Source organism: Prinia subflava, chromosome 4, assembly GCF_021018805.1.
Source record: "Prinia subflava isolate CZ2003 ecotype Zambia chromosome 4, Cam_Psub_1.2, whole genome shotgun sequence".
Classification (NCBI taxonomy): domain Eukaryota; kingdom Metazoa; phylum Chordata; class Aves; order Passeriformes; family Cisticolidae; genus Prinia; species Prinia subflava.
Genome location: NC_086250.1, coordinates 41421544 through 41447787, shown reverse-complemented (window position 1 = coordinate 41447787; position 26244 = coordinate 41421544). Strand labels below are relative to the sequence as shown.

Sequence of the window (26244 nt, the reverse complement as noted above, 5' to 3'; positions counted from 1 at the left end):
GGTTTTCGAAGATAACTTTCAGGTTCTACGTTTTAACTAACAATACTAAAAGGAATGCATATAAATGTAAATAGTTCATATGCCTAATGTTTTAAAATTTATTAATGATTTTGGTTTTTAGATATTGAAGATGACTGTCTAAAAGACTTAAAATTTGCTATGTTTTCATCTGCTTTACATTTGAGTTGTGTTGTAGCCTTTATCTTAGAATTTCACTAACTGTTCTTTCTTTCAAATTTCATGTGGTTTAACAGTCAATAATGACCAGATTTCTTCCAGTGTTTGTTACAGTGTTTAAAGTTCAACTTTACTAGGAAAAGTTTAAATTCAATGAGGCTTTTTTTCTTTACTGTGGAAGCACTTGGGATGGCTTTATAGGAATGGGACTGAATTCTCCAGAATACACCTGTGATAACAGACTGCCTGCAGTCCCTTAGATGTTAGGAAAGCCCATTTGTCAGACGTAGCAGAAATGGTGGATGACAATACAGAAAAGGAAAATTAGTATGTGATTTCCTAGTGTAAATGATAATGGATCAATTCTGACTTCTAACCTTGTACTTGGCTACAGACCTGTGCATTAGCTAGCTGGTATGTGATGAATTGTGTTCAGAATTGCATTTGTAAAATCTCATATACTTGCAGAAAAGGTACTCCTAGCTGTGACAGTGTCCTCTGAGATCTTGTGCAGAAACTTGCTGTAATCTTAGATTTGTCTGAGCAACTATAAATTTCGTTTTGACTTTCATTTTGCAGACACTTCGAATACCTCTTAGTCTGAAGTACTCGTGTCCTTCTGAAAGCACATGGAAGTTAGCTGTGTCCTCTCTTCTCAAAGTTCTCTCCATTGGACTACCTGTTGCAAGGCAGCATGCATCTTCTGGAAAATTTGACAGTATGTGGCCAGAGCTAGCAAATACTTTTGAAGACTTTTTATTTACAAAAAGGTAAACACAATTTCTTTTTTCAATTATTTTTGAAGGAAAATATTTGTAAGTAATTTGTTTACTATGTGTGTCAGTAGAACTATTTGATATATGAAAATTATTTAAATGAACGATGGAGAAAAGGTAACCAATCTGTCTAGTTCAAAAAGCTGTACTTTTAGAAAGTAGTACAAAAAGCTTCAATCAAAAGGTAAAGTGTAAGGGCAAGAAAGAGCTCAGCTGAACTCTCAATATAAGGCACAGTCTTTCTGAACAGGACAGGGAGTTCTGTATGGACTCCCAAGGATATTTACTCTAGATTTGATAAGGAGTTGCTGATATGTGCTCAATTTGGTCCTTTCTTCACTTTGAACAGTGTTACAACAGTATTTTTTCTAATTAAGGTGAACAGTATTAACTAAATGTATTTCTCCTGAGATCCATCTTGAAATACTCCACTTATGTGAATTTTTTGAAATTATTTTGTACGCTGCTGTTCACTTAGAAGCTCATAAGATAAATACTGTACCTTAATAATTAACCACACTGTATTTATGATACTTTATGAAAAGTGTAGCTAAGTAGTCATATTTATGACTACAAAGACAGACAGATTCCTCTCAAGAACAGAACACATTCTCAATCTAAAATGGGCAGGCTGAGAAAGTCCAGAAGTGAAAAATAGTAATGATCAGAGATAGACAATTTAATCATAGAATCAGAATGGTTTGAGTTGGAAAGGATCTTTAAGATCACCTAGTTCCAAACACCCTGCCATGGGCAGGACACCCTCCACTAGAGCAGGTTGCTCAGAGCCCCATCCAACCTGGCCTTGGATCTATTAATTTGTTCAACCAAAAGACTGTAACATTAGAAAAACATTGTGAATTTTCAGAATATAATAAAAGCTTGCTTCAGAGAAGAATTTTTTTTGCCCCTTGGCAATGGGTAAAAATCTAGTTCAGTACAGCAAAGAATTTCTAGGTTATACACTAAGGGAACCTTTTACTCTGAGGAAGGTTAGGTATTTTAGATAATTGCCTAGGAGTGGTATGGAATTTCCATCTTCTGTAAACATCTGTGGGCTAGCATTTTTAGGAGTAGTTTAAATATATCTAATAGTGTTTAGAAGAAGAACAAGGTGGAACATGAAAAATTTACTTCCCTGATTTTCAGTAACAAATGAATCTTTCTTTTTAACAGAAAACACTAAGGTTCTTCAGTGCCTTGTGCTAATATGCTGTGTGTTTAGTTTTGAATCACACAAAAGTCAGCAACCAAACACAGCTGCATTTACTAATGATGGATAAATAGCAGCTTGCCCAAAACAAACAAAACATAAATACCAATAAAAATTATTTTAGAGACACATCTGTTAGTGAAAATGTGTGTAATAATGAATGAGTTTGAAATATCATCAATAGGATTACATGGCCATCAGGTAAAAAACCTTCTTATTGTTTTTGAATTTACTTGAAAGAAAATTCTATTAATTAGGAGGACCTTAAAATAAAAAAGGTCATCATCATCATCATCATGGCTTAAAAGACAAATTTTTATTTTATGCTTCACTGTATCTTTAATGTGAAATAATCTTAGCAGAATCTTGCTTGGTTTCCTTTCAGCTGGAGTTAGTGTTCTTGTTTCCATTCTGAGATAGGCAGTCCACATCAGTTAAAGCCCTATGATCTATACCATTGTTGGGTTTACAGGATTCAAATGAAAGTTTTTCAGGTTATTGTAGAAAAATGTATGTTCACTTACAAGTTGCTTTGGGAATACATATTACTATTGTAATTTAATTATTCCTATTTAAATATTTGCAAATCAAATTAAACATTTCTATTTTGCATGTTCTTAGCTGAACAAGACTAGAACTGCAATGGTTTTGTGGTATTAATTGTTCATAAATCCAGAGATGTAAAATTATCACAGCTCTTCGGTGTAATTCAGGATAATCCACTGTCATCTGCATAACCTTTTTGGCCAAATATGTTGTCTGGTTTTTTAAATTTACCGTGCGTAATTTATACTTTACTTGAATATTATTTCAAACACAGAATTTTCATCTTAATGTGTTGCTTGCTAGAAACTATTACTCTTTATGTTAATTCTAATACCTTTTGTCATTTGTCATACATGGGCATATATTCTCTGGAGGTAGAAAAAAACAGTACTTGTTTGAATATTTACCATGTCTTTTGATGTGTATCTTGACTTAAGTCTGGTTTTGCCTCCTCAGCGACCAGAGTGTATAATTTAACATACAAAACGTGTTTTAGAGAAAATGTTTTCATTATAATTAAAGGTGTTCTTAGAAAAGTGTAGGAAACTTTCTTCCACTTAGAAACTTTAAGGTTCAAATTAATTTAAAGCACTAAAAATAGGCCAGTATTTTATTGATCCACATAGCTACAGCAAGATAATTTGACCTGTTAGTATAATTAATGGCCACTATCATTACCCTTTCCAGGCTTGTTGTGAGCAGATGAATTTTGCTTATGTAGTTGTATTTTGTGTGGCTACAGAATATCTGGGGTTGGAGTTTTTTTGCCTCCCTGGTGTTCATTTTTTTCTAAATAGCTGTTTGCCTTCCAAGTGTATGATTCTCCTACATACAGTTAGAGCCTTGTCCTGTGGTATCTTGAGGATATATAGATAGATACATAGATACATAGATAGATGGCCTTTCTGTTCAATCAGCCTGAGCCTTGTGCTCCTGAAAAACATTAAAGCTGAAAAGGGAGTGCATCTTCCTCATGCCAGTAGTCAGGACAACTAGTAATAGCAGTCATTTCTCCTTTTCTTCATCCTCTTCATTCTCCTCCTCCTCCCCACATTGCTACTGAAGCGTGTCTCTCGCTGTGATGCAAGGAGGGCTCTAGAGATAGCTGTGGAAGTCCCTCACATTGAGGTAATTCTCTTCTGATTTCCTTTGGTAAAATCTTTCTGCACTCAGTGCGAGATACTGTGAGACTACTCTTGGCAAGTAGGGCAACCTGGTTTGAAATTTGCTAAATTGTATTTTTTTAGTGGTTTATAATTGCAGTTTACATAGTCTCTTAAATTTGTAGTTATTCCACTTGTAAGGAAATTGAATTCAGAATTTTCAAATTTAGTGCGTTCTTTCAATTTTTTTTTTGTAATTCTAATAGAAAACATATATTAGTTGTAGTGGTGCCTTATTCCAGGGTAATTTGAGAGAATCTATTCACTGTTTAGAAAGTAACATCTAAAATTTATGGCTGAGTTGATGTGCCTGTCATCTTTCAGGCTGCAGGGGAAGGCAGTGAGAATGCACTTCCCAACTATCCATGTTAATCCTTGATTTAAGGCCAGCCAGGTGGTATAGAACTGGTTTTGGTGCGTTTCCTGATTTATTTATATTAACAATGAGTTGTGTTTTTTAAAACTTCTGGTACTACTTGGATTTTTGTCCATATCACCAAAATCAATTAACCAAGCCACAGCTGAGAAGGGGAGAGTTGTGTTAGTTAGATTCATGACTTCTAAACTTGAATTGGTTTTAGTAACACTACTGAACCTGACCAAGTGGCTTTATTGCAGCTGTGAGTCAGGTCATTGGTGGCTTTCCAATTTGAAAGTGTGTCATGCAGGACAAGGAGGTTATTAAGTTAGGTGCAGGAGTGTACAAATCTTACTAAGGCCAGCATGGACTGAAAAGGTTCTGAAGCACAAAGAATTTGGGAAATGCAGTTCAGTGGACTCCCCAAGAGGTTGACAGTGAGACAGAGTAACCCCATTACCATGTTACCTGGATTTTTAGCATTCTCTAACATGTCAATCCTTGTGACAGGAATAGTTCATATACAGTTAGACCTGAGTATGGCTAGAACTGAAAATTCACTTTCTTATGCTGGCATTTGTAATTTTTCCTAAGCTCTTTGTTTCAATGAAACTGGAGTGTTATGTCACAAAACCCCCTTCCTTTTCTTCCTTCAGTCTTGATACATTTTCATACTCTACAGTTTTCTCTTTTAAATGTTCTAGATATTCTGTGCTGTTGTCTGTCCCGGGTTTTATGCAAAGCTAGGCAAATGGCTTCCTTTTGTACCTCCTCTTCAAACCTTTATTCTCCAAGCCAAACTTAGCACTGCTGGGATGGTTCTAAATATGAAACATCTGCATCTCTGTAAGACTCACAAAAGCCTTGATGCAGTCAGTCCTCCTAGCAACACTGCATAACAGATTTGATTAGGTTTTTTTTTCCTTTAGCTTTTATTAAAATATTAAAATATTAAAAATTTTATTAAAATATTAAAATATTAAAATATGCCAGTGCACATTGTCTTATTTTTGTATGCATGTTCTCCAAGTTTCTACTTGGCTGAGCATTGTGTAGAAAAATGAAATTATTTCAATGATATACTAAATATTAAACTAATATTCCAAATATTTTTTCTAGTCTAACTTGTAACTCTTAGAGTCACCATGGTCCTAGAAATCTTATGTGTAGATAGCCTAATATTGCTTCTGGCAGTGAAACAGTTGGCATTGATTAGACAAGAGGTCACTGTAATTTGAACCCTTAAATTAAAGCTCTGTGAAGAGATGTACTTAAAATAGTGAACCTCCTTGGCATGGTCCCACCTCTGTCTTTTGGATAGGAGCAGAATTTCAAGCCAGCTGTGGGGCTAAATGAGAGGGGATACTCACTGATGTTTAAAAAGTACAAAGCAGACATCGTCTCTGCAGCTTTGTACAACAAGACATTTCAAACACAGCCAAGAGAGCCCAGGTAAATGAAAAAGGAAAATGTTGCTGTCATAGAGAATTAATGACTTCCAAGGCAGAAGTTTTAGCTTTTAAAAATTTTTTTTAAAGCAAACTACATCTGAGGAGACTCAATAATCTTGATTTTTGTATAAATCAAGATGACATTTTAAATTAATACATTTCATATAACTTAATTTACACAAAATTGTCTTCTAGTAAGAAGCTGGTCTGTTTATTACTTCATACTGTTCTTCTTTCCCAGAGGCTTTCATAGAAGCATGTCAAGCCATTTTATACAATAAAATTCACCAAGTGTGTGTGTGTGTATATATATACACACACATACATAATTTATTAGAGCAGAAGTCTATGCTCACATGAGGGAATTAAATCAATACTTTCCCAAAAGATGCTTCAGAACAGAGTGCTGTGCACAGCAGGACTCCGGGTGGTTGTTAGGCCTTTGCTCTTGGCTCTGAAGCCCTCCCTGTTCAGTGGGCAGGGGCTGGGAGCTCTGTACTGGGGAAAGTTGCTGAATCCAATTCTTGTCTTTCCTGGCTCTTGACCCTCCAGTATGGTTTGGATATGTTGGGCCAGAACAGGAAAGCATTTGGCCCCTAGACAGATGTATCCATATAGACAAAAATCTATTTACTTGGGAATAATTTGCCACATGAACAAATATGTAGAAGATAAGGCAGATCAGATACTTTTCTGCCTGGGCAGAAAAGCCCTAACACTTCTCTAAGTAAACCTCAGGTCAGAAAGTCAGTCATAAATTAGGAAGTGTCAGACTGAAGTCTTCCCATGTATTTCAGCATGGCTGTGTTTCTATGCATCATAATAGCTTACATTACTGTTTAATGGTTTTGCATACTTAACAACTCTGTGTGTTAGAAAAGGTACTGACTGGACAGCTACTTAATGCTTTATTTTATGTTTTCAGCATAAAATTTTAAACTTCCTGAACGCCTAATACACAACCTAGGAATAAATACAATAATTTCATATTTTGTTCTTTGTGGTTTTTTCTAGTCATACATGTAACACCTGTCCATTTCACAGATAAAGTGATTTAGACTTTATCGGCATAAAGTCTCTTTGAGGAGCTGTATTTAGGAGATATATTTCTTTTTCAAGCAGAAACATTGGTACATACATAATACATTCCTAATTGTCAAAACTGAAAATTAGCTGTAGGTGTGAAGACTGATCTTCCAGTGTGTTATGCTAAGTATTCAGAAGACGAGGGGAAAAAAAGCTTATCTCAGGAAAATCTTATTCATCTTTGTCAGCAACATACAGGAGCACTGGAAGAAAAACTCATGCAAAACAAAACATCTGTTAGCTAAACTAATCATATTTGAATGTGATTTCAAAACCTTCAAGGTTCTTAAATTTTCATTAAAATTGGCAGTGGGACAGAGGAGACAGGTCCAGATGAGTGCCCTTATGAGGACAAGAATGGGACAGGTCCCCAGTCCCATCCTGGGCAGCTGCCTTGCCTGTGGGCATGTGCTTAGCTCTGAACTGCCCACCACAGGGTCTGTTGAATTCCTTCTGGACATTTCATCTGAAAATAAATTCATATATATACACACATATATATAGTGGAAGAACTCCAGAAAGTCCCAAATTTCTTCAAAACTGTTGTTCAGAAAATGGGTTTTAATGAAGACTGTTTCATTAATGTAGAAGAAAATGTAAAACTAAAAAAAAAGCCTGGAAGATGTTCCCTTGAAACTCAAAAGTATTTTTCTTGCATAGTGAGTGAAAAGACTAGCTTGCTCAAAGCTGCCACCCAACCTGACTTTGTGATCATTAATCATTACCATGTAATAGTACCAACTTGATGCATGTAATAATTGTAAATGTAATGCACTTTCCTATACTTATCTCCCTACATATGTTGTAAATTTAAAGTATAACACAGTATGTTTATTTTTAGTACACCTCCTGATAATCTCTCAATTCAAGAATTTCAGAAGAATGAGAGTATTGACGTTGAGGTAAGGAGCCTATAACAAATATACTGTTGAAATTAACAAGTTAGTGACATTCGGAAGTTGCATTTTGTTCAGAAATAATTTCTTGAAAAGTAACCTTTTCATTACTTTTTCCGTGATACTGTTTTCATTTTTGAAAACAAGACAGAGTTTTCATAGCTGAATTCATAGGTCCAGAATTCAGCTCCTTCAGGGTGATGCAAAAAGTAGGAAGTGGGATGCCAAAACCTACTTCTTGTCATCTCAACTTCAAAACAGTATGGACTGGCTAAACCAGAATGTGCTTCTGCCTCTAACTCATTATGTGATCCTTATTTATTATGTTATTGCTGAGCATTTACACTGGTAATTGTAGACCACAGATAAAGCTGACAATTAAACCTGAAATTAGTGCCTTCTGTGTTAAGGGGGCGGTCAGCAAAGATTCATTTTTTTCTTGGACATTGTTGCCCTTAAGATGTGTTCTCTATACTGAGAAACTTTGGCATAAATGAAGAAGTTATGTGTAGTTTGTGCAGCACAGAGATCGCTTTAATTGTAAAGAGATAATGTTTGGTTGCATATAGCTGAAGAAAATTAGGAGAAGATGATGCCCGAAGTGAGGAGGGACTTCTCTCCTTTCACTCCAGGACAAAAAAAAGTGGCAGAACAGAGATTAGGGGTACAAAGCAAAAGGAGTTGCAGAGAAGACATGGCAGTATCTGTGGTGTCACCACCCATCATCTTTCCAGAGGGGTGGCTGGGACACAAAAATATCTGCCTGAAAAGTGATCGCATTTCTGCCTGCAGTGAGCAGAACTCTCAAATCTAATGCTTTAATTTATGGAGATCTAAACCAAATTTGTTCCTGAATGGGAGCATTAAGACAAGGATAGGGAGCATTTCTGTTAATGTGTATTGCCTTAAGCTTGTTTAGATAATTAAGACACTTGTTCTGCTTTGCAGATGTCACATTGTTAGGGATGGGTATGTGTGTTAATGTCATAGAGAGGGTATTGAATTGGGTGGAGGGAGAGAGGTTCCTAATGTTAGATCTTCTCTTTTCAAAACCATGAATTTGACTTGAAGAATGTACTTCAAATATAATTTGATCAGAAACTCTGGCAAAAGCAGTGAGGGGAAAGGTTTTTATTTCAAGTTTAATGTCCCATGCAAGACCACACTTTTGGACATATCTGCAAATTTTAAAAGCTAGCAATAGAAGATTTTGTGAAGTCTAATTAGGCTTTTTTCTCTTGTTAAATGTTTTCTCATACTAGATTTACAGTTGTAATATTTAGAAAACCAATTTAAATATATATAATTTATTTTAGGTGGTGCAGCTTATCAGCACAGAGATATTGCCATATGCTAATTTTATTCCTAAGGAATTTGTCGGTCAGATAATGACTATGCTCAATAAAGGCTCAATACATTCTCAATCATCCTCCTTTACAGGTATGGTACCTGAATGATAAAAATTACAGTGTTTAAATCTACTAGAAAATAATTACAGTGTTGAGTGTGCTTATTATGATAAAGACTTGAAGCTCCCTGGGATGTATTCAGTAGACTGTTTGATATCCAACTTTTTTTATGAATTATATTTTGTGGAAGTTGCCAAGCTTTCCTTGCCTTGCAATTTCTTAAAAATTACTTCCTTACTGTTGGACAGTATAATATACAATTTGTCCTTGTGTTACTTTCTACATAGTTTATTTTCCTTTGTGCCTGTTCTAATAATCATTTCAGACAATTGTAAGACAGACATCCTGTTCTTAAAACCTAAATGACCTTAGTGTTACTTACAACATAGTGTAGTGTCAACTACATGGCGTACCTCGCCAGATACCTTCTCTGCCTTTAAGAAAAAGCATTTGTAGAAGTTTTTGTCAAGATGAAAAAAATGGACATAAGCTGTTACATAAAAAAATACTTAAATTGTGCAGTACCAAATATGAGTATTTATGATGTAGGATTGAGTTTGCTGGTTTTAGATTATTTCATGTATTTTATAATTAAAGCAATGTCAGGTATGTAACATATTACTGAGACTGTGGCGTAATTCATCTCTTACGTTCAGAACTATTGTGATTTTTGCACAGTCATTTTTTCTTATAATATATTCTTATTATTGGTTCTTATCATTGTTAATATTTTTTAATACTAGCGGAGTGATAACCTTTTCTCAGCATATAATAAATGGATTGAAATCATGCAGCGTCATACACACTGCACAATTGAAATGCATAATTTTACTTTGACAGAAGCTGAAATAGATATTCGAATGAGAGAGGAGTTTTCTAAGGTGTGTTTTGAAACCCTGCTCCAGTTTTCCTTCAGTAATAAAGTCACAACTCCTCAAGAAGGCTACATCTCTAGAATGGCGCTTTCTGTGCTCTTGAAAAGGTCACAGGATGTACTGCATCGCTACATAGAAGATGAGAGATTGAGTGGCAAATGTCCTCTTCCACGGTATGTGCATTGGCTTTAGAAAATAAAGGTGTTACCAGGACTTTATGAGAAGAAGTTTGCATTCAAAATAGCACTCAGTCGGGAAAAAAATGAGGGGGTGGGAGAGAATGAAATTTAAAAGGCGGGGCAATGTTTATGGGGAAGATATTTCAAAGAAAATGCTGGTGCACATTTTTTTTTGAAAAATCTTTAAATAACAATGGTCATGTTCTGTGCTGTTACAACAGTTTTCAGTTACTGAAACAATGTTTTTGATATCTCTAGCATTATATTTCTGAAATCTGATTTCCTTTTATTCCCAGTAGAGCTATGTATAGTTTCTAAATTCAGAGGTGAGGTAGAATCTCCTCAAAAATAAAGCATCCAAAAAAGCAATACTGTGAATCATTACTCAAGTAATTGTTCTTGAAATGGAAAAATTAGACCAAAAAAACTAAGAAATTCTTTAAAATGGGAACTTACTTGAAATTCACTTCACTTTTGAAGGTTTTGATCATGAATTTGGAGATTGATTATCTTTATGTTAGCCTTATCACATACTTTGATATGAGTGTTTTCAGATTGAGATTTGTATAGTGCTACTGTTTTCAGTGTCAAAGTTAAAGCTGTCCTAGCTGAGACAACAGCAATGATGGAGGGAAACTTTTCCTATTAAACTTGTGTTCTTGAAACAAAAATGAGTAGTTGATTGTTTGCATTTTTTCATTTGTAGGCAGCAAGTAACAGAAATCATATTTGTTTTAAAAGCTGTCAGTACTCTCATAGATTCACTTAAAAAGACTCAACCTGAAAACGGTAAGTTATTGTTAAATAGCATGGTTCCAAACAAGATAACATATCTGCCCCAAAGATGTATTTATTATTTCCTTTAGTAATTTTCCCACAAATTGGAAAGAAAAGTGTACTCTGGAAGAGTCAGTATTCTGTAATTCTTTGTATATGTAGGTGACAGGTAGACAGCAAGAAACTCCACAAAGTCTTTCCAGTATGACTAAAAGTATAAGGACCTAAGATATGTTTAATGAAAGAGGAAACTTCAATTTATGGTGTCCTTTATTAGATAAAGCTTAGCATCTTCTGTAAACAAAGAAAAAACCCCATTCCATAAAATATTAATGGAATTCTTAAATATATGAAGCCTGGCTAGATCCTTTTTTCCTTCTCATGATACCTTTTTAGGTTGCTATGATCATGTTCACATAGGTGCACTCTGCAGTTAAAGGGGTGTACAAGTTAAATGCAAGGACAGGCTGGTAGATACTTACACTCCTGGTCTTGCTTTCCCTCTCTTCCTGCTCTATTATTTTCTGTCCCCTGGATTGAGCTTAGCTCATTGATGCCTGAGTAAATGGTTGACAGGTGTATTCAATGGGCTGAATCAAATGAAAGACCTCCACTTCATTTATAATCACCTATCCTGTTCCTCCTGCAAGCTGCACCTCAGGTATGCGTGGAGAGTTCTTGGAAGGAAACCTGATCATGAGTCTTGGTTAAGTCCACTGTGTTGGACTCTGAAATTCTGACAGAATTGTGTATACAACATTTCCGTCTACCTCCCTGCTTTTGATATTAGGAGGAACAGAAAAAAACAATCTTTTTAATCCTGAAACAAACAAACCAACCAGCCTTTCCAGAAAAACACAGGCAGGTGGGTTTCTGGAAAGAGGCAGTGCTTCGTTTGCATCATCACTGAGCAGCCAGGGTTATAATGATGTGGTTTCCAGGGTTCATGGCAAAAGTGTGTAAGCAGAACTGTGCCAGGATGTAGAAAGCCTTTTGGCTAACCCTGAAGCTAACTGAAGTGCTGCTTTGGTGGGTCTTCCTCTCAGAGGAGTAGAGAAGCCAGCTCAGCTGGACTTTTCCCCACATCCCTTTGCCTGTAATGAGAGACATACTTCCCCTTGTCCATATGCAGCAATGCTTGCCAAACCTCCTACACTTTCTTTGAAAGAGAACCACTGGATAAATTACCGATTTGTTTCGCTCCCATTTCTTCTACATTTTAATAAATTTATTTATTTAAGATAATTATTAATGTTGTCTGAAGCCAGGGGTTTGTTCTCTTTTGAAAGCAGAGCTAAAACAGAAATAAGCAAGGAAGTAACATTATAATAGAAATCATGCTACAATGTCTAATTTTACTTGTTGGACTAACAAAACTTTACTATGGATATTATTGTCTTTGCCCAGTGTTTCTACCTTTGCTTTCTCCAGCTCTTGTAATCTGAAATGATCTGAAATCAGTAGAAAGTCTCATTGCTGTCGATTTTCCAAAAGTGAAATGTGCATCCAGTTCAGTTTTCTGTCAATGGCTGAGGAAAGCAGGCAGAAAAGGCATGTGTATTACAGATGGAATAGAAATATGATCTTACATTTGTCAGTTCTTCATCTCAGACACAGTGAATGATGCATATGTAGAAACACGGGTGTGTAGCACCACTTTAAGGATATTATCCCATATGGCCTCTGGCTGCAGCTGAAAAAACAAATAGTTCTCCTGCAGAAATCCTGGCCTGTATCTGAGTGCCCTGCGTGGATGCCATAGTTACTAAGTACCTTTGTTTAGGCACACTGTGAATCTGCCATTACGTAGAGGTATTGGAAAAAAATCTGTTGTCAGTGGTAAGTGATTTGGTCTGTTCTTTTCTTCCCTGCAGTTGATTCTAGCACATGGGCACAAGTTATTGCCTTGTACCCGACTTTAGTAGAATGTATCACCTGCTCATCCTCAGAAGTGTGCTCTGCTTTGAAGGAGGCACTGGTTCCCTTTAAGGACTTCATGCATCCACCAGCAGCCAAGGTACAGAATGGAGAGTCTTGACCCCAAACAACTTCTTTTTTATTCTTGAAGGGAATATCCAAAAGTGTTTGCTCCTGGGTGAAGTTTCTCTGAGGAAATCTCTTGTGACTAGTACTTTGGCAACCAGTGCTGACTGCCTCTTAACTGTACTAACAAGAGCTCAGTAAGTCGTGAATACAGGCTTTATCTCAAAGGTTCCAGAGTGAGTAGCAGTGCAAAACTTTAATAAATTTAACTGACTAGTTGGAATCATTTATAATCTAATGTACTTGCTACAGTATCTTGAAGTGGTGATTGAAAAGTGGGCTTATGTACAGCTTGTTGTGTATGTGTTAATGATGTAATTAAAAATATTTCAATTCAGTCAGATTTATTAGGCTGGTGTTTTGCACCCTTTTTTGAAGTACGAATTGTACTGAAATTTTATGCAAGATGGTACTGTAACATTCCATATATCTGTAACCAGCCTTTGTAAACAAAGGGAACTGATATACTTGTGTGTATAATAAATGGTACAGTTATGTATAAAATAGTTGCATTTATTATTTAAATTCTTTTAAAAATATTGATAATGTCAAATGCTTGAAAATGTATTTATTATGAATAAGTTGTATGCTTGCATTTTTACTTACAGTTTGCCTTCTAAATTGCCAGATATGCTCATTCATATCTGATCATGTTAGTTTTTGCTTAATTGAATGTATCTTCTTTGTGGCCATTGGACATCTGCAAAAGGTCATATAACAAAAAATTGAAGCAAGCAGTCACAGTCTGCTGATCTCCAACTTCAGAGTAGTTGACCTGAAATAAGTTTGGATATGCAGAAATCCACTGTAGCACTTCAACACTACCATACCTCACTTCATAATAAATTTGTTTCAAGATGTTTGTTCTACTTAACTCTATCCATTTTTGCAGTTGCAGCCTTTCTTTAAAACGAAAACAAACTTATTTGAGGGTTGTTAGCCTTTTTTGACCTTCTTGGCAAGTATCACAGTCTTTGAATCATGACCCAGGAAAGGCAAGTTCAAATATCTAAAATACTTGGCTGTAATATTTTGATCAATAAGTGTTTTGTTTTGTAATGTCTTTTCAACCCCCAAAAATTGTTCTAATCTTTTAATTATAAGCTGTGTCTGATAAAAACCATGAGAAGTGTATTTTTCAAGACAGTTACTCAGTTAGAAATACAGTAAAATTTGTCATTAAGTAAATGTGAATTTGTTTCATTTTAACATAATACACAATTGAAGCAAACCACTTTTAATAGTATTTTTTTTTAAGTTTGTGATCTAGCATTTAAACTCTTATTTAATGAATTTTGATTTCAATAATGTTTCACCTGTATTCACATTTTTAATCTGTGATGTGAAAGCACAAAGGCCAAATGTAAAAAAAAAAAAAAAAAAGACAGGTGCCTTTCTATGGATTTCAGAATTTCAGAGCTTACTTTTAGGTTTTTGTTTCTTCAAGTCTTTTGTAGATATTAAAAGATTGTCATGCATAAGAAATGGTATTACATCTGTTTGCTTTGCACTTTCCTCACTAAAGGAACACTGATTCTTACATGTGGATAGGTGTAAAAGTTGTAGAAGCTTCAAGCTGAAGGTGTAATAAACTGATCAGGGTTACCCTGCATGAATAATGTTCTCCAGGCAGTTGTCTGGACATCTTGCTCCCAGAAGTCTCCAGTTCATGGTCCTTTTTAAAAGCTTGCTGTTTCAGAATATCATAAATATTAAAGAGGCTTGGAGACCTTGCACATTGCTGTGACCAAAGTTGCATGAGACTTAATTGTCAAACCTGAATAGTTTTAGGAGAATACACAGTTTACATTAAGGAAACAAATGTTTCTTGTTAATAGAATTTATGTCAAAATACCTTCTCTGGAGGAGCAGTTCCAGTATACTGCAGAACTGGATCTTACATACAAATAACAACATCATCAATACTCTGAAAGTGAAAACCTGACAACTGCTCTCCTAATTAGTGGAAGATAAGTCGAGGTCATTAAAGAAACAAACTGTAGGGTTTTAGAATATATAGGTGTGCAGTTCAAGCTATGGGTGAATTTGTTTCTAATTAGTTTCGAATGGATTTTTCAGTGATAACACTGATGCATTTGTCCATTGAGGCAAATCTTCATCTTTTTCTGTAATTCAAAAAGGGGTGCATGAGTCTCTCTTGACTACAGCTTAGACTACTTTACACCTATGAATATTAATCTTCAAAAGGTTTTGAAATAAACTACCAATGAGCTAACTTACCATCCTTTCCTCTTAATTACAAAATGAATAATATCTGTAGTATTTGAGGCATGTTTTGGACATGCAATCTGAGGTTGACTGTATTAAAACTACTTTTTTGTATTTTGTATAAATAGTTTGAAAACTAAATACAAAGCTACTTAGCTTGGAAAATGTTTTCATTTACTAGTTTTGTCTGTGAACAAGAATTATTCCCTTTACTGTGCCTTCTTGTCCAACACTCAAATATTTCTTCCAACTTGAAACATCAGTTTCTTTTTTCTATTTGTACTTTTTGCTAAGTATTCTTAGGGCTTCTTTGAGGCATGCAGCATTTTTGAATATTTAAATCTCATATTTTTACATGTTTCTAGCAAGGTAAATCTTGTTCCAGAAGAAATTTAATTAATTTAACATTACCTGTTGAGTAGACCCATGTCCAAGTTTATTTTAAGTCTCTAGGGTTGCTTAGTCATGAGAATTAAAACCTGTGGACATTTTCAGGATGGGGTCTGCAGTGTGTCGCTGAAGTCACCTAGAAAAGTGGTACAGCTGACTGTATAGAAATGTGTCAGCTGGAAGTTAGAAGATAAGCATTAATTCCTTATTAAATTTAACCACAATCTTCACCTTTTTCCTTCTTGTTCACAAGTTTAAAAAAAAAAAGATATGGATGGGAATCAAAAGAGAAGATTATTAGATTATTAGGATGTTCATATCAAGACTTTGGATTACTTGAGAAAACTTGTACATCTCAGTACCATGACCATTGCCTTAATTTACGTGAGGATTTGAGATTGCATAGTAACTGATTATGAAAAAGTAACAGATGTCTCAAGCTGGGAAGTTCTGATAGAAAGTCTTATTCCTAGAAGTAACCTACAGCAGTTATTTGCTTATCATCAGAGATGGTTGTCTAAGTGGACATTTGTTTAGTTCCCTTGTACGTGAGGCTGCTTCTCCACTTTATTGGTGAACTGTGGAATGTTACTGGACATTAAACCATATGAAACACATGGCCACTGCTAGTTATTTACAAGAGTAAATAAGAGTATGTCTGTGAAACTTGAGTAGTTTATCGTTGTACTCTGTAGATGGGGTTCTTTTTTTACCCAGGTTGAGTTGTTTCTTTTTGCCAAAGAGCAAATCTTCTCATAGCTGGCCTTGAACTCTTTAGGCAAGATACTTTTAGTGAAGCTAATGACTTTCTTTTCCTCACAATGGCAAACACAAGTACTAGTCATCAGTGTATTTCACAGAAACTCATTTAGAAGCTCAGGATATGAGTGTTCTTGGGGGAGGGAAGAAGAAAGCACATTTTATATTTGTCTGTTTTCTGTACAGCTCAGTTCTGTGTCTCTTCACTAGTTGTTCACCTCACATTTGCAGCTAGCTACTCACTTTCTGTATGGCAACCTTCAGCTGCAGTCCTCCTGAATAAGGTGAGACCCTACAAGCATGAGAAGAAATTGATGTGCACAGCTGCCTTGTGAGCAGTGCACATTCTGGCTGTGTGATTGCCACAGGCCATAAACCAGCCTAAAACAGCTTAGAGTGGGGTGTGTCAGGAAGTTCCAAATAAGGCAACTCTAATGTGTAGGTTTTGGTTGAATTAGAATCCAAAATAGTGCATGGCTATTGTCTATATCTGTAGATGAAAACCATTTAACCATCAGCAAAATATTGATATGATATTTTTATATTGCAAGAAAAGCTTCTTTTCTCCCTGGATTTTTCACCCCTACATGCTGACAGTGCTTTCAGTATGTGCTTCAGTTGTAACTTTTGGAGGCGTGGACTCTTTGTTTAGACAACATTTTGTATATCAAGGCACGTACAAGTCCAATAAAAATAACTGTCAGTGTAGAACACAGATTTCATTTGGAAAGTAGATACTCTTAAGAGTTCATAGCTGAGTTATAGTGTTCAGATTTATGTCATATTCAAAGTATCTGACTCCTGTCTAATTTAGGACAGACTACATTACACCCACTAAGAATCAAGTGCTGGGATCAAGAATGACTACAGCAGCAGCAAGAGAGCAAAGCATTGGATGGGTGGCTTGAGACAACTTGTGTCAGAAAGAAAGTGAAATTAAATATTCACAGTTCTTGGTGGAGAGGGAGAACCTCAAAATAAAAATGACTGGACTTGAAGAAGGCAGGCCACAGAAAATTGATAAGTAAGAGCTCACAGAAGACAACTCTGAAGTAAGAGAGGAACTGAGGAGATAAGACAGTTTCTTGAAGATGTGAAGGTCATGACTGAAAGTACCTGCCAGGCAAGTAATAGGAGACCAGCTCAGTTAAACAAGGAATTTCAACGACTTTATGCAGTCAGAAGAGGCCTGTGAAAGATGGGAAGTCAGATACCACCAAAGACGAGTGTTAACAGATAGGGATGAAAGCAGATACACCTGTCAGCTAACAGAGAATAAATGCATAAGTAGTAAAAGGTTTGTCACTTACAAAAGCGCTGACTACCTAAAAGGGTATGGCTGTTTACACAGGTGATGGTGTTTGGTTCAGAGCTGCAATTCGTGTGTTGAATTTTTTGGTTTGTTAATGGTGATGGCTAATCAAAAACATCAGAAATTTACTGCTAGTATATTGCTTGTGTAGTTGATATGAGTGAACAAGATTGAAGAGACTTGCTTAGAAAAAGGGAAACAGGAGAGAAAATAGTTACATGTTGTCAAATGGACTGGGCCTGAAGAATTCCTTCCTGGTATTTAAAGAACTAATCTGAGTAACTTCAACATTTTTAAGATCATCTTTATGATGTCCTTGTGTCCTGTCAGAGAGTAACATGCTCCTTACGGATCCTTCTTTTTCTAAGCTCCTTATTTATGAATTTATGTCTTGATTATGAAACAACTGATAAGAAGGATAAGATTTATCAGTGTGTTTACTGTGCTAACTACAGGATTTCACTAGCAAGAGATAAGACTATTCATTGCTTGAACTTAATTATCTGTATTTAGAGGAACTCTCAGATAAGCTTATTTTTATAATCAGTTTGATAAGCTTTTCTTTCTCCATGTTAACACATTTATTTCCACTGGTGATCCAGATGCCTGCCTTAAGAACTTACTTCATAAGTAATCTCATTTATCAGCAGCGTAGTTATCTTTTCACCTAAAATGTACTCCTTATGGAAAGAATGAGTTAAGTACAGCTGTCATATTTTTCTTCAATCAAAAATATTGTGATGTTGAAGCATACTTGAAGGCATTGGCCCCTTGGTTTATTTTGTTTTTAGAAGAGATTACCAATAATTAAATAAGAAAGGAAAGCCCTTGGAAGCTGGCTATCTGGCATCTTCATAGTTTTGTTACTGAACACCCTGATCTTCAAACTGGAGTCATTCCTGCTGCTCTCTGTGCACAAAATATCTGCCTTAGACTTGACACGAGTCTCCTGTTGTATCTCTGAAGCTGAAGCTGCTTCAAGACTGCCGAAGTACATGAGGCTGTGATGGCTGGAAACTTTTGAAGACTGATACCACTCGGTCTGATGTTTTAATGTTAACTATTTCTTACTTAGAACAATTAAAGTTGCCAAGGAATTGCTTATGTTTCTGGCTTCCTTGCCAGCAAACTCACACTGTTGTCTCTCATCACATCACAGACCAATGCCTGGTCATGAGGGGTGGGGCTGAGAGGCTGCATAGAAAAATGGCAGCCAAAACTGGATTGCCAGAATTCAGAGAGAGCACAGAGAGCAGTCTGGTTTTGATCAACATCTGTCATGAGAAAACATGGAAGGGGACAGGAATGGAAGTGCACAGTACTGCTGGGATGTACATGTACAAGGAACTGGTTTCTAGAGGATATCATGACTGTTACTTGCAGATCTACTTACTGAACATCTGTTCATGCCTCTGGGCTTGGTGAAGCATTATACGGTACTACCTTACCACTAAAATGAGCTCTAGGATCTACACAAAATACTGCTCTAGAACAAATCAGGAAAGAAAGATTTATCTTAGAGCAGAGTTATTTAAATTAAATATTTTCTCTTAAAATACAGAACTAGTCATGTCTGTTACAGCTGCATGCACTATACTGTCTTAAAATTTTAAGCAGTTTTGTTGCCAGAGTCTCAAAGAGAATGCACTGAACTGATGAATGGAATAGCACAAGCCCCTCCCTCTGCAATTTATAGAGTGGAAAGCAAGTTTTTGAAGTGCTAAGTGTCAGTCTTATAGTAGTAACTCCATCTTGCAGTTTAATATCACTTTAACCAACTCAGTTCAAACAACTAGGTCAAACTTGGAAATGGGTTAGGAATTAAAAAAGTTCTGCCTTTTTATTTCTCCTGTACACAGGATAGACCTGTGAAGGTAAAATCTGCCCTCTCTAAAAGCTGAAGGCAGTGGTAACCAGAAACAGTCAGTTCTGTACTCTCTGTTAACAGAACATATTTTGTGGATATATCCAATACATTTAAAAGAGATCCATCTAAGAATTATTTTGAATGCCAGTTTTCATATTATTGTACTTTGAATCCAAACAGAGCTCTTGTCAAACGAATGAAGTGTTAAATAATCAAAAAATGTACTCAGATGTTTTCAAATAAAATGTAACCATTTAGATAAAATCTTCGCTATGTAAAATGTATTCCCTAGTTTTAAAAAGTTACCAGACTTAGTGGGACTATATTGCAAGCAAACATTTTAAATAATTGCTAATGAAATAATAATAATCCTTTAGAGAAGATGAATGCAGATGCTGAATCAGGCTTAAAATGTAGATTCTTGTTTGTTTAAGTCGTTGTTAAATAGAAGTCACTTTTGACAGAAATCATTCCTCCTTTAATCAAAGTTAGGAGAGGAGTATGGATCGTCTGCTTTGACATGCACAAGTTGGATTTCTTTTCTGAGATTTAGATAACTAAAATTTTGAGGTCTACCACAAGATTAACTAGGCCTGGCTTTCATTTGCAGTCAAGGAAGACAAAATAGGCAGGCCTGGCAGTAGAGTCATTCCATCCTAAAAGGTCATCTTAGTTGCTATGTGGAAGTGACAGTTCTTGCTACCAGAGCATAGGACAACTTCTTTAGGCTTAGGCATCTGGTGTTTCATGGTGGTTTTTTTTTTTTTGGTTTACTTTAGGCATCTCAAAATGGAGAAGATGAGAGCGCCACAGTAAAAGCAGTTGACTTTGCTATTGCAATGTGTTGATGGTGCTAGTTTTTTTGAGTTCCCCTAAGAGCAGCTTTGTGGCTTTTTTTTTGTTTGCCTTTTGGGTTTTTACATATCCTTTGTAAGGGCTTGTTCTAAGGCTTGCCTGTTTTTTTCCTGGGTGGAGATAATGTTCAAATATTTATCTGTTGTACCCTCTGTCTGCAAGGGACAACAAGCTGTGACTTCCTTGTAGTCATGGCATTAGTCTAAATAATTACATGAAGAGTTAAGAGATCTACAGTTACTGTTACTGTAGAAGCTGAGCTCTTTTTGAGCCTTAAATTCTCCCTGCTGCTGATCTGTCTTGGTTTCCCATTGGTTTCCCAACTTGGATGAGTACATGATGTTATTGTCTTTATAAACTCAGTAAGCAGAACTAAACATTTCTATCACTGCTACACTTTTGTACACTCATCAGATATTCTTTCTGATTGTTTTATATATTACATTTAACTGCTGCTTTTTTCACAAGTGTTTCAGGTCAGCAAGGTTACAGTTACTTCTGATACTGTCCACTTGGGTGCCTGAATTCTTATTTTTGGCATTTGAATTAGTCATCTCTTAGGAGAATGAGAAAATACTTGTCAATAAACATGAGTTCTTGGAAAGTCCCTGCTCAATTACACTCTTGGTAAACAAAACTTGAATTACTGAAAGTAACTAGGGTTCCTGTCCTCAAAATCTTTCAGAGCTTTGCCTTACAGCATGAATCAGCAAGGTGGGTGGCTCCAAGAAAAATTAACGATTGAAAGCTTGCAGATTGGTGCCTGTATCCAGCTGCATCCTGGCATATTTTGTAACCTTTTAGGTAATTTTTCATTGTTTTCCAGGGTCTACTGTAATAGATCTTGGACTTTTACTTTTTATATAAATGCAAGTAAAAAAGATGTGTAGGTCTTGTGTTTTGCTATATAATAAACTGTGATGTATGCTGAGTATCTGCCAGTAGTTTGTACTGATATTCAATTACAATTTTAAAAACATTTTCTGTTTAGACATAAATAACAAATATTTAAATTATTTAACTTACCAAAAAGAAACAGTATTCTACAGTTATCTCCCCTTCTTAAAATAAATTTATCCAATTATGTGGTTTGAATTTACATTTTACTTTCACACTGAAGTGCTGATTTTCTTCAAATAAAAATTGCTAATTCCTTGTCTCTGAAACTTTCTAAATATTCTCATGATATTAAGATGGATTTCAGTCTGTTAATTAACAAATAGAAAAGAGACCTTAATTCAGGAAAATAAGTCATTGAAATGCAAAATACTGATAGTCTTGTGTAAAAGTTGCTTTACATTATAGTTGAGGTGGCCTTAGAACAGAAAAAAAAAGGTAAAAATTAACCCAGAATTAAATAAAAACTTTAATAGTCTGAGTTTGGAGGATTTTTTCCACTGCTAATATATTTTTTAATGTACTTAAATAAATCTGATTATTTAATAGGAAAAAACTATGAAAATATCTAGCTGCTTCTTTTTCTTTTTAATAAATGCTTAAACGTCCCAATTTTAAATTGTGGGGTTTTTTTATGTATAATTCAACTTAACTGAGTAGGAATAGAGCATACATTTTCTTAGTGCATCAACATTTGTAATACTTTGCCTCTCCTTAGCTGACCTCAAGAAATACACCAATTAAGGTCTCGCTGTCCTTGTGAGGAAATATGGATTTACGGAGGAAAATGGGAATTGAGAGAAAGCGGTCTGGAGGAGATCAAACAGACCCTTCCAGAACCAGACTCTCAGTTACTGGGTGCTTCCATTTTCTCAGCTGCAGAATGTTCTTTAGTGTGCCATGTGCTATCAGAAACACATGAACTGCAGGGTCACCTCATCATACACAATCTCTTAGCATGTTCTCTCTAACAGAATGTCATGGGTTTAAATGTGTTTTAAACAAGTGATCTGTGATCTGAATGTGCCTGATGCTTCGTGTAAGTAGCAACTTCAAAAAGGAGGAACTAGCTAATTGTAATGTTTTTTATCTTTGTTTCTAAAGTGGAAATGTTTTGGCTCCTTTCCAGTGCAACTTTCTCAACTGCAAATTTGTTGCAAGTTGTCATAAAAGGCATGGCATTTCCTTCTTAACCATGTTGTAGATAGATTTCTGCATTAGAAACTTCAAGACTATTGTATCCTTATTTCCATATTCTGCACAACTGATGTTAATACAGTTTTTGTAAACACAATAACACATGTTAATTATTTTTAAACTCTTCTGGTTTAATCCCTCTGGTGTGCTGGTAGCTGTTTTTTCAATAGATTTGTTCGTAGATCTGTTGGTGGTGAACGACAGACAGAACAATAAGAACCTTAGTATTTATATCTTTCGTGGATCTGTAATGAGGTTCACAGTGGGTTTCTTTGAGGTCAGTTTCTGTGGCATAATCGTCATAGAGTCGGTTTACATTTAGAAAGAAAAGAACTTCCAAATTAAGAGTCCAGAGCCGAGGAAGGTACTGTATGTACCCTGAAAGCCTGTGCCCGCTGTAACTCGGGCTGAGGAGGTAGAAATCCCCGCCCCAAAGCGGCCGGTGCGCTGGCAGCCCGCTGGCCCGTCTGCCCCGCCAGCCGCTGCCGCGCCGCTGCCGGGCCTGGCCGAGTCCGCTGCTCTCGCCCGCCCCGCCCGCGCCTCCCGTGGGCCCCGCTCCGGCCGCGGCGTTTCGGGGGCGGGAGATGCGGCCCTGCCTGGCCCTGCCCGGCCCGGCCGCGCCCGGGAGCGCAGCGCCCCCGTCTGTGAGGACCGGCCGCGCCGCCCGCGCCATCTTGGGCACTGGTCGGGGGCAGCCCTCCCCCTCCCTCCGCAAGATGGCGGCGGCCGGGTGAGTGACATGCCCGGTCACGTGGCGCGGATCGCCCCGCGCCCCCCCGCGCCGCGCGGTCTCTATGGCTCAGCCGGACACACGGGCGGCGGCGGCGAGGGACGGGCGGGCGGACGGAGCCGCGGCGCCCGCACGGCGCCTCCTTTGTCTGCGGCCTCGGCAAGGCGAGCGCTTTTCCCTCCCCGGCCCTCCGGCGTCCCCGCCAGAGGGCTCGGCTTCCTCCTTTTCCCGCCGGCAGAGGCGGCGGGGGCTCCCCGTTGGGGCGGCCGGGGCGGGGGTCCTTTCGCGGCCCCTTCGCCCCGGCCGGCGACACGGCGCGTCCTCGGGCGAGCGGGGCTGGGTCCGGCGCGCCCCGGCCCATCGCCGCCTCTCCGGGGAGCGGGCGGGCGGCCCGGCGGGGTGGCGGGAGGTCAGGGAGGGCTGGCGGCCGCCTCTGCGCCCCGCACCCCGTTCCTCGGCGGGCGGGCGGCCGCGCTGCCGGGAGGGGCGGCGGGCAGGTCCCGTGCAGCCGCCGTTCCGCGGGGGGTGCGAGGAGGGCGGCTGGAGGGCCGGGGCCGGGGGGGCTGTCTTTCGGCTGTGTTTCTCTCCCCCCTTATGTCCCCCCCGGCTCCTCGCCTTTCTTCCCTCCCTCCCTGCTCCCCCTCCCCGCCCCATCTGTTACAGGCTTGCGGAACTGTGGCTGTTTGAAATTAAACGTGATCTTTACTGTACCAGCTGGGGTCTGTAATGTATCTGATAAATGAAGCTCTTCCCGTCGGTTTCAGGTCATGCAAGGAAAAGGGCAAATCTGGGGAGGGAGCTGGGCGGGGTTTCCCTTTGCTTTTCACAGTCAGGCGAGAGGAGTCTGGTTGATGTCTGCAGCAGATAAAGGAGACGAGGATCATCAAAAGACCTCAGAGCCCTTTTATCTTTCTTCTGTTTTTCCCTCTAATTTCATTTGTCGCTGCTGTGTTGTCTGCCTGCCTGTTTCCCCCTTCAGAAGGGGTCGGGAGCACCAGGGCCCTGGCTGAGGTAGTAGTTTGTGCTGTTGGTCGGGTTGTGACATTGCCCGCTGTGGAGATAACTGCGCAAGCTACTGCCTTGCTAGTGCTGGTGATGATCAGCTGCAGATGAAGACAATGACAATGGGAATCCCCTTTGTATTCCCGGGACTGCATGCTGCTGAGGTGGCAGCAATTCCTTCTCTTCCTAGTTCTGCAGGAGGAATCTAGCCTTGGCCACCGAGACAAGTAGCGGGGTTCGACCCCTTCAGTAGGATGCTGCTTCTTTCGCAGAGCTGGATGAAAAATCACTTTTTTCATGCTGTTTGGAGGGTACCTGAATTTGAGCTGAAGAGCAAGTGCCTGTATTTCTTCTCATGCTTAGACCTTATTATTCACCTGGCGTCCTTGAAAGAGGTGGATTTTGTATTTTGTGAAGATGGAGATCAGTGACAGACTTGTATTTTGTGTGTTCTGAATATGCAAAACTTGTTTGTGTGGTATTAAGTGCTTTTGTCTGAATGGTAAAAAATCTTGAGTATTTCTCTAATGAAAGCAAAAATACGTAATTACCACTTTATATTGATAAGAGAGTCTTTTTACAGTATAGTTGACCATTTGTACTGCTTGGTGCTCACAATTTCAGGTGAACTTCTGAGATACATTTCCTGTATATTTTAACTTATTGTTAAAAGCAAAATCATGAATTTGCTGTTGTGAATTAATTAAAATTGCTGGTATATTTATAGTGATGGCTAAGGGTATCTTTTTGATACAAATTTTAGTGTGTTGATCGCTTATTACAATGGCTTAAACTTGTAATATATTAAAACCTTTACAATAAATGTGCATAACTGTCTCATGTTTTTAAAAACGAATTAATTTTTCAGTCAGAATTTTTATAAGACCTTACTATGAGTTTGTTAGCTTTATAGTGAAGAGTAAAGCTGTAGCTAAACGCTTGAAATTAAGTTGATGCCTTAGTAGTGCTTCTGATTTACAGATCTAATGTATTTATGATATTGAGAAGAAACTTACAGATATCTAACTCAGCCTCTTTCTGAATTGTTTGAACTCATTATGTAAGACATGTAAAAGTTGCTTTTGCACCTCTGCTGAAGTGTCTTGCAGAACATAGAGAAAAAGTTTAATCGGATGTTCATTTTTATCCTGTGCACTGCATTATTCTGGTAATTCAACCTTTGTCATGAACTAAACTTTTCAAAAGCTAGGTATTCTCATGCTCACTACTAAACCAACACATTGTGTTGTTACTAGTAGCTTTTCTCTGAATTAAAATAGCAGTCCTAGCTGTTGACTGTTTCCAAATTTAAAACACCCTTGGGTTTTTTTTCCTAACTTAATTGAAGGGTCGAAAAGGATGCTGTAGCTGCCTGCTTTTGACATCCTAACAAACAACACAAACCAAGCAGAGCTTGTTTGACCTAGAAGTTAGGATGGTATTTTTACCGTCTACCTTTAGGTATCTTATTTTAACTGGCTAATCCACCAGTCCCTTTTTCTTCAGTGGAAATAGCAGAGAAATATTCCTGATACAAACCATGCTGGCAAGTGCCTTAGCATTATTTGATCTGAATTAACCTTTCACTGAGCTTCTGTCTCATAGAGAGAGCTGTCTCTCTATGCTGATTGTAAAGGAGGTGAAGGTGCTTCAGCTAATCTAAGTGCCTGTAGGTGGGTTGTGTGAAATTGTCCTCCCTGTTGCTTTGCCTTATGCTCAGGCAACTTGGGTAGAATGGATCTTGGCTCCTGTTGTAGCTTTTTGGGTTTGCGGGAAAGAATCAATGAGAGGAAATATGCTTGACCATGCCATTAAGCACTTAGTTGTTTTATCTCCTGTGTAAAGTATCTCCCTTAAACTTCACGTGTAAAGTGTTTCCCTTAACTTCACTTGCCACCTGAACAGTAGCATTTTGTACTGTGGATGACTTAAGGACAATATTAAGAACCTGTACTAAAATGAGACAGTGTTACTGAAACAATGCATGCAGTGGACTACTTAGATGCTGTGCAATCCATGAGGGGGTTTGTCCCCATGTCCACATCGTTCTTGGTTGT

At 37.7% G+C, this 26244-nt stretch overlaps 1 protein-coding gene across 4 annotated transcripts in view; it reads left to right on the top strand.

The window, feature by feature from the left end:
* MON2 (MON2 homolog, regulator of endosome-to-Golgi trafficking) overlaps window positions 1-21527 on the top strand; it is a 73582-nt gene extending 52055 nt beyond the window's left edge. For 2 of the 4 annotated variants that reach the window (XM_063396568.1, XM_063396565.1), the window contains 6 exons: window positions 757-947; window positions 7597-7672; window positions 8983-9106; window positions 9916-10123; window positions 10836-10918; window positions 12781-21527. In XM_063396568.1, coding sequence (XP_063252638.1) covers window positions 757-947; window positions 7597-7672; window positions 8983-9106; window positions 9916-10123; window positions 10836-10918; window positions 12781-12944 — 846 coding nt within the window. In that variant the 3' untranslated portion in view covers window positions 12945-21527. The remainder of the gene's footprint in view (window positions 1-756; window positions 948-7596; window positions 7673-8982; window positions 9107-9915; window positions 10124-10835; window positions 10919-12780) is intronic. The other 2 variants (XM_063396569.1, XM_063396566.1) reach the window with 1 other exon arrangement.
* The last annotated feature ends 4717 nt before the right edge of the window (window positions 21528-26244 follow it).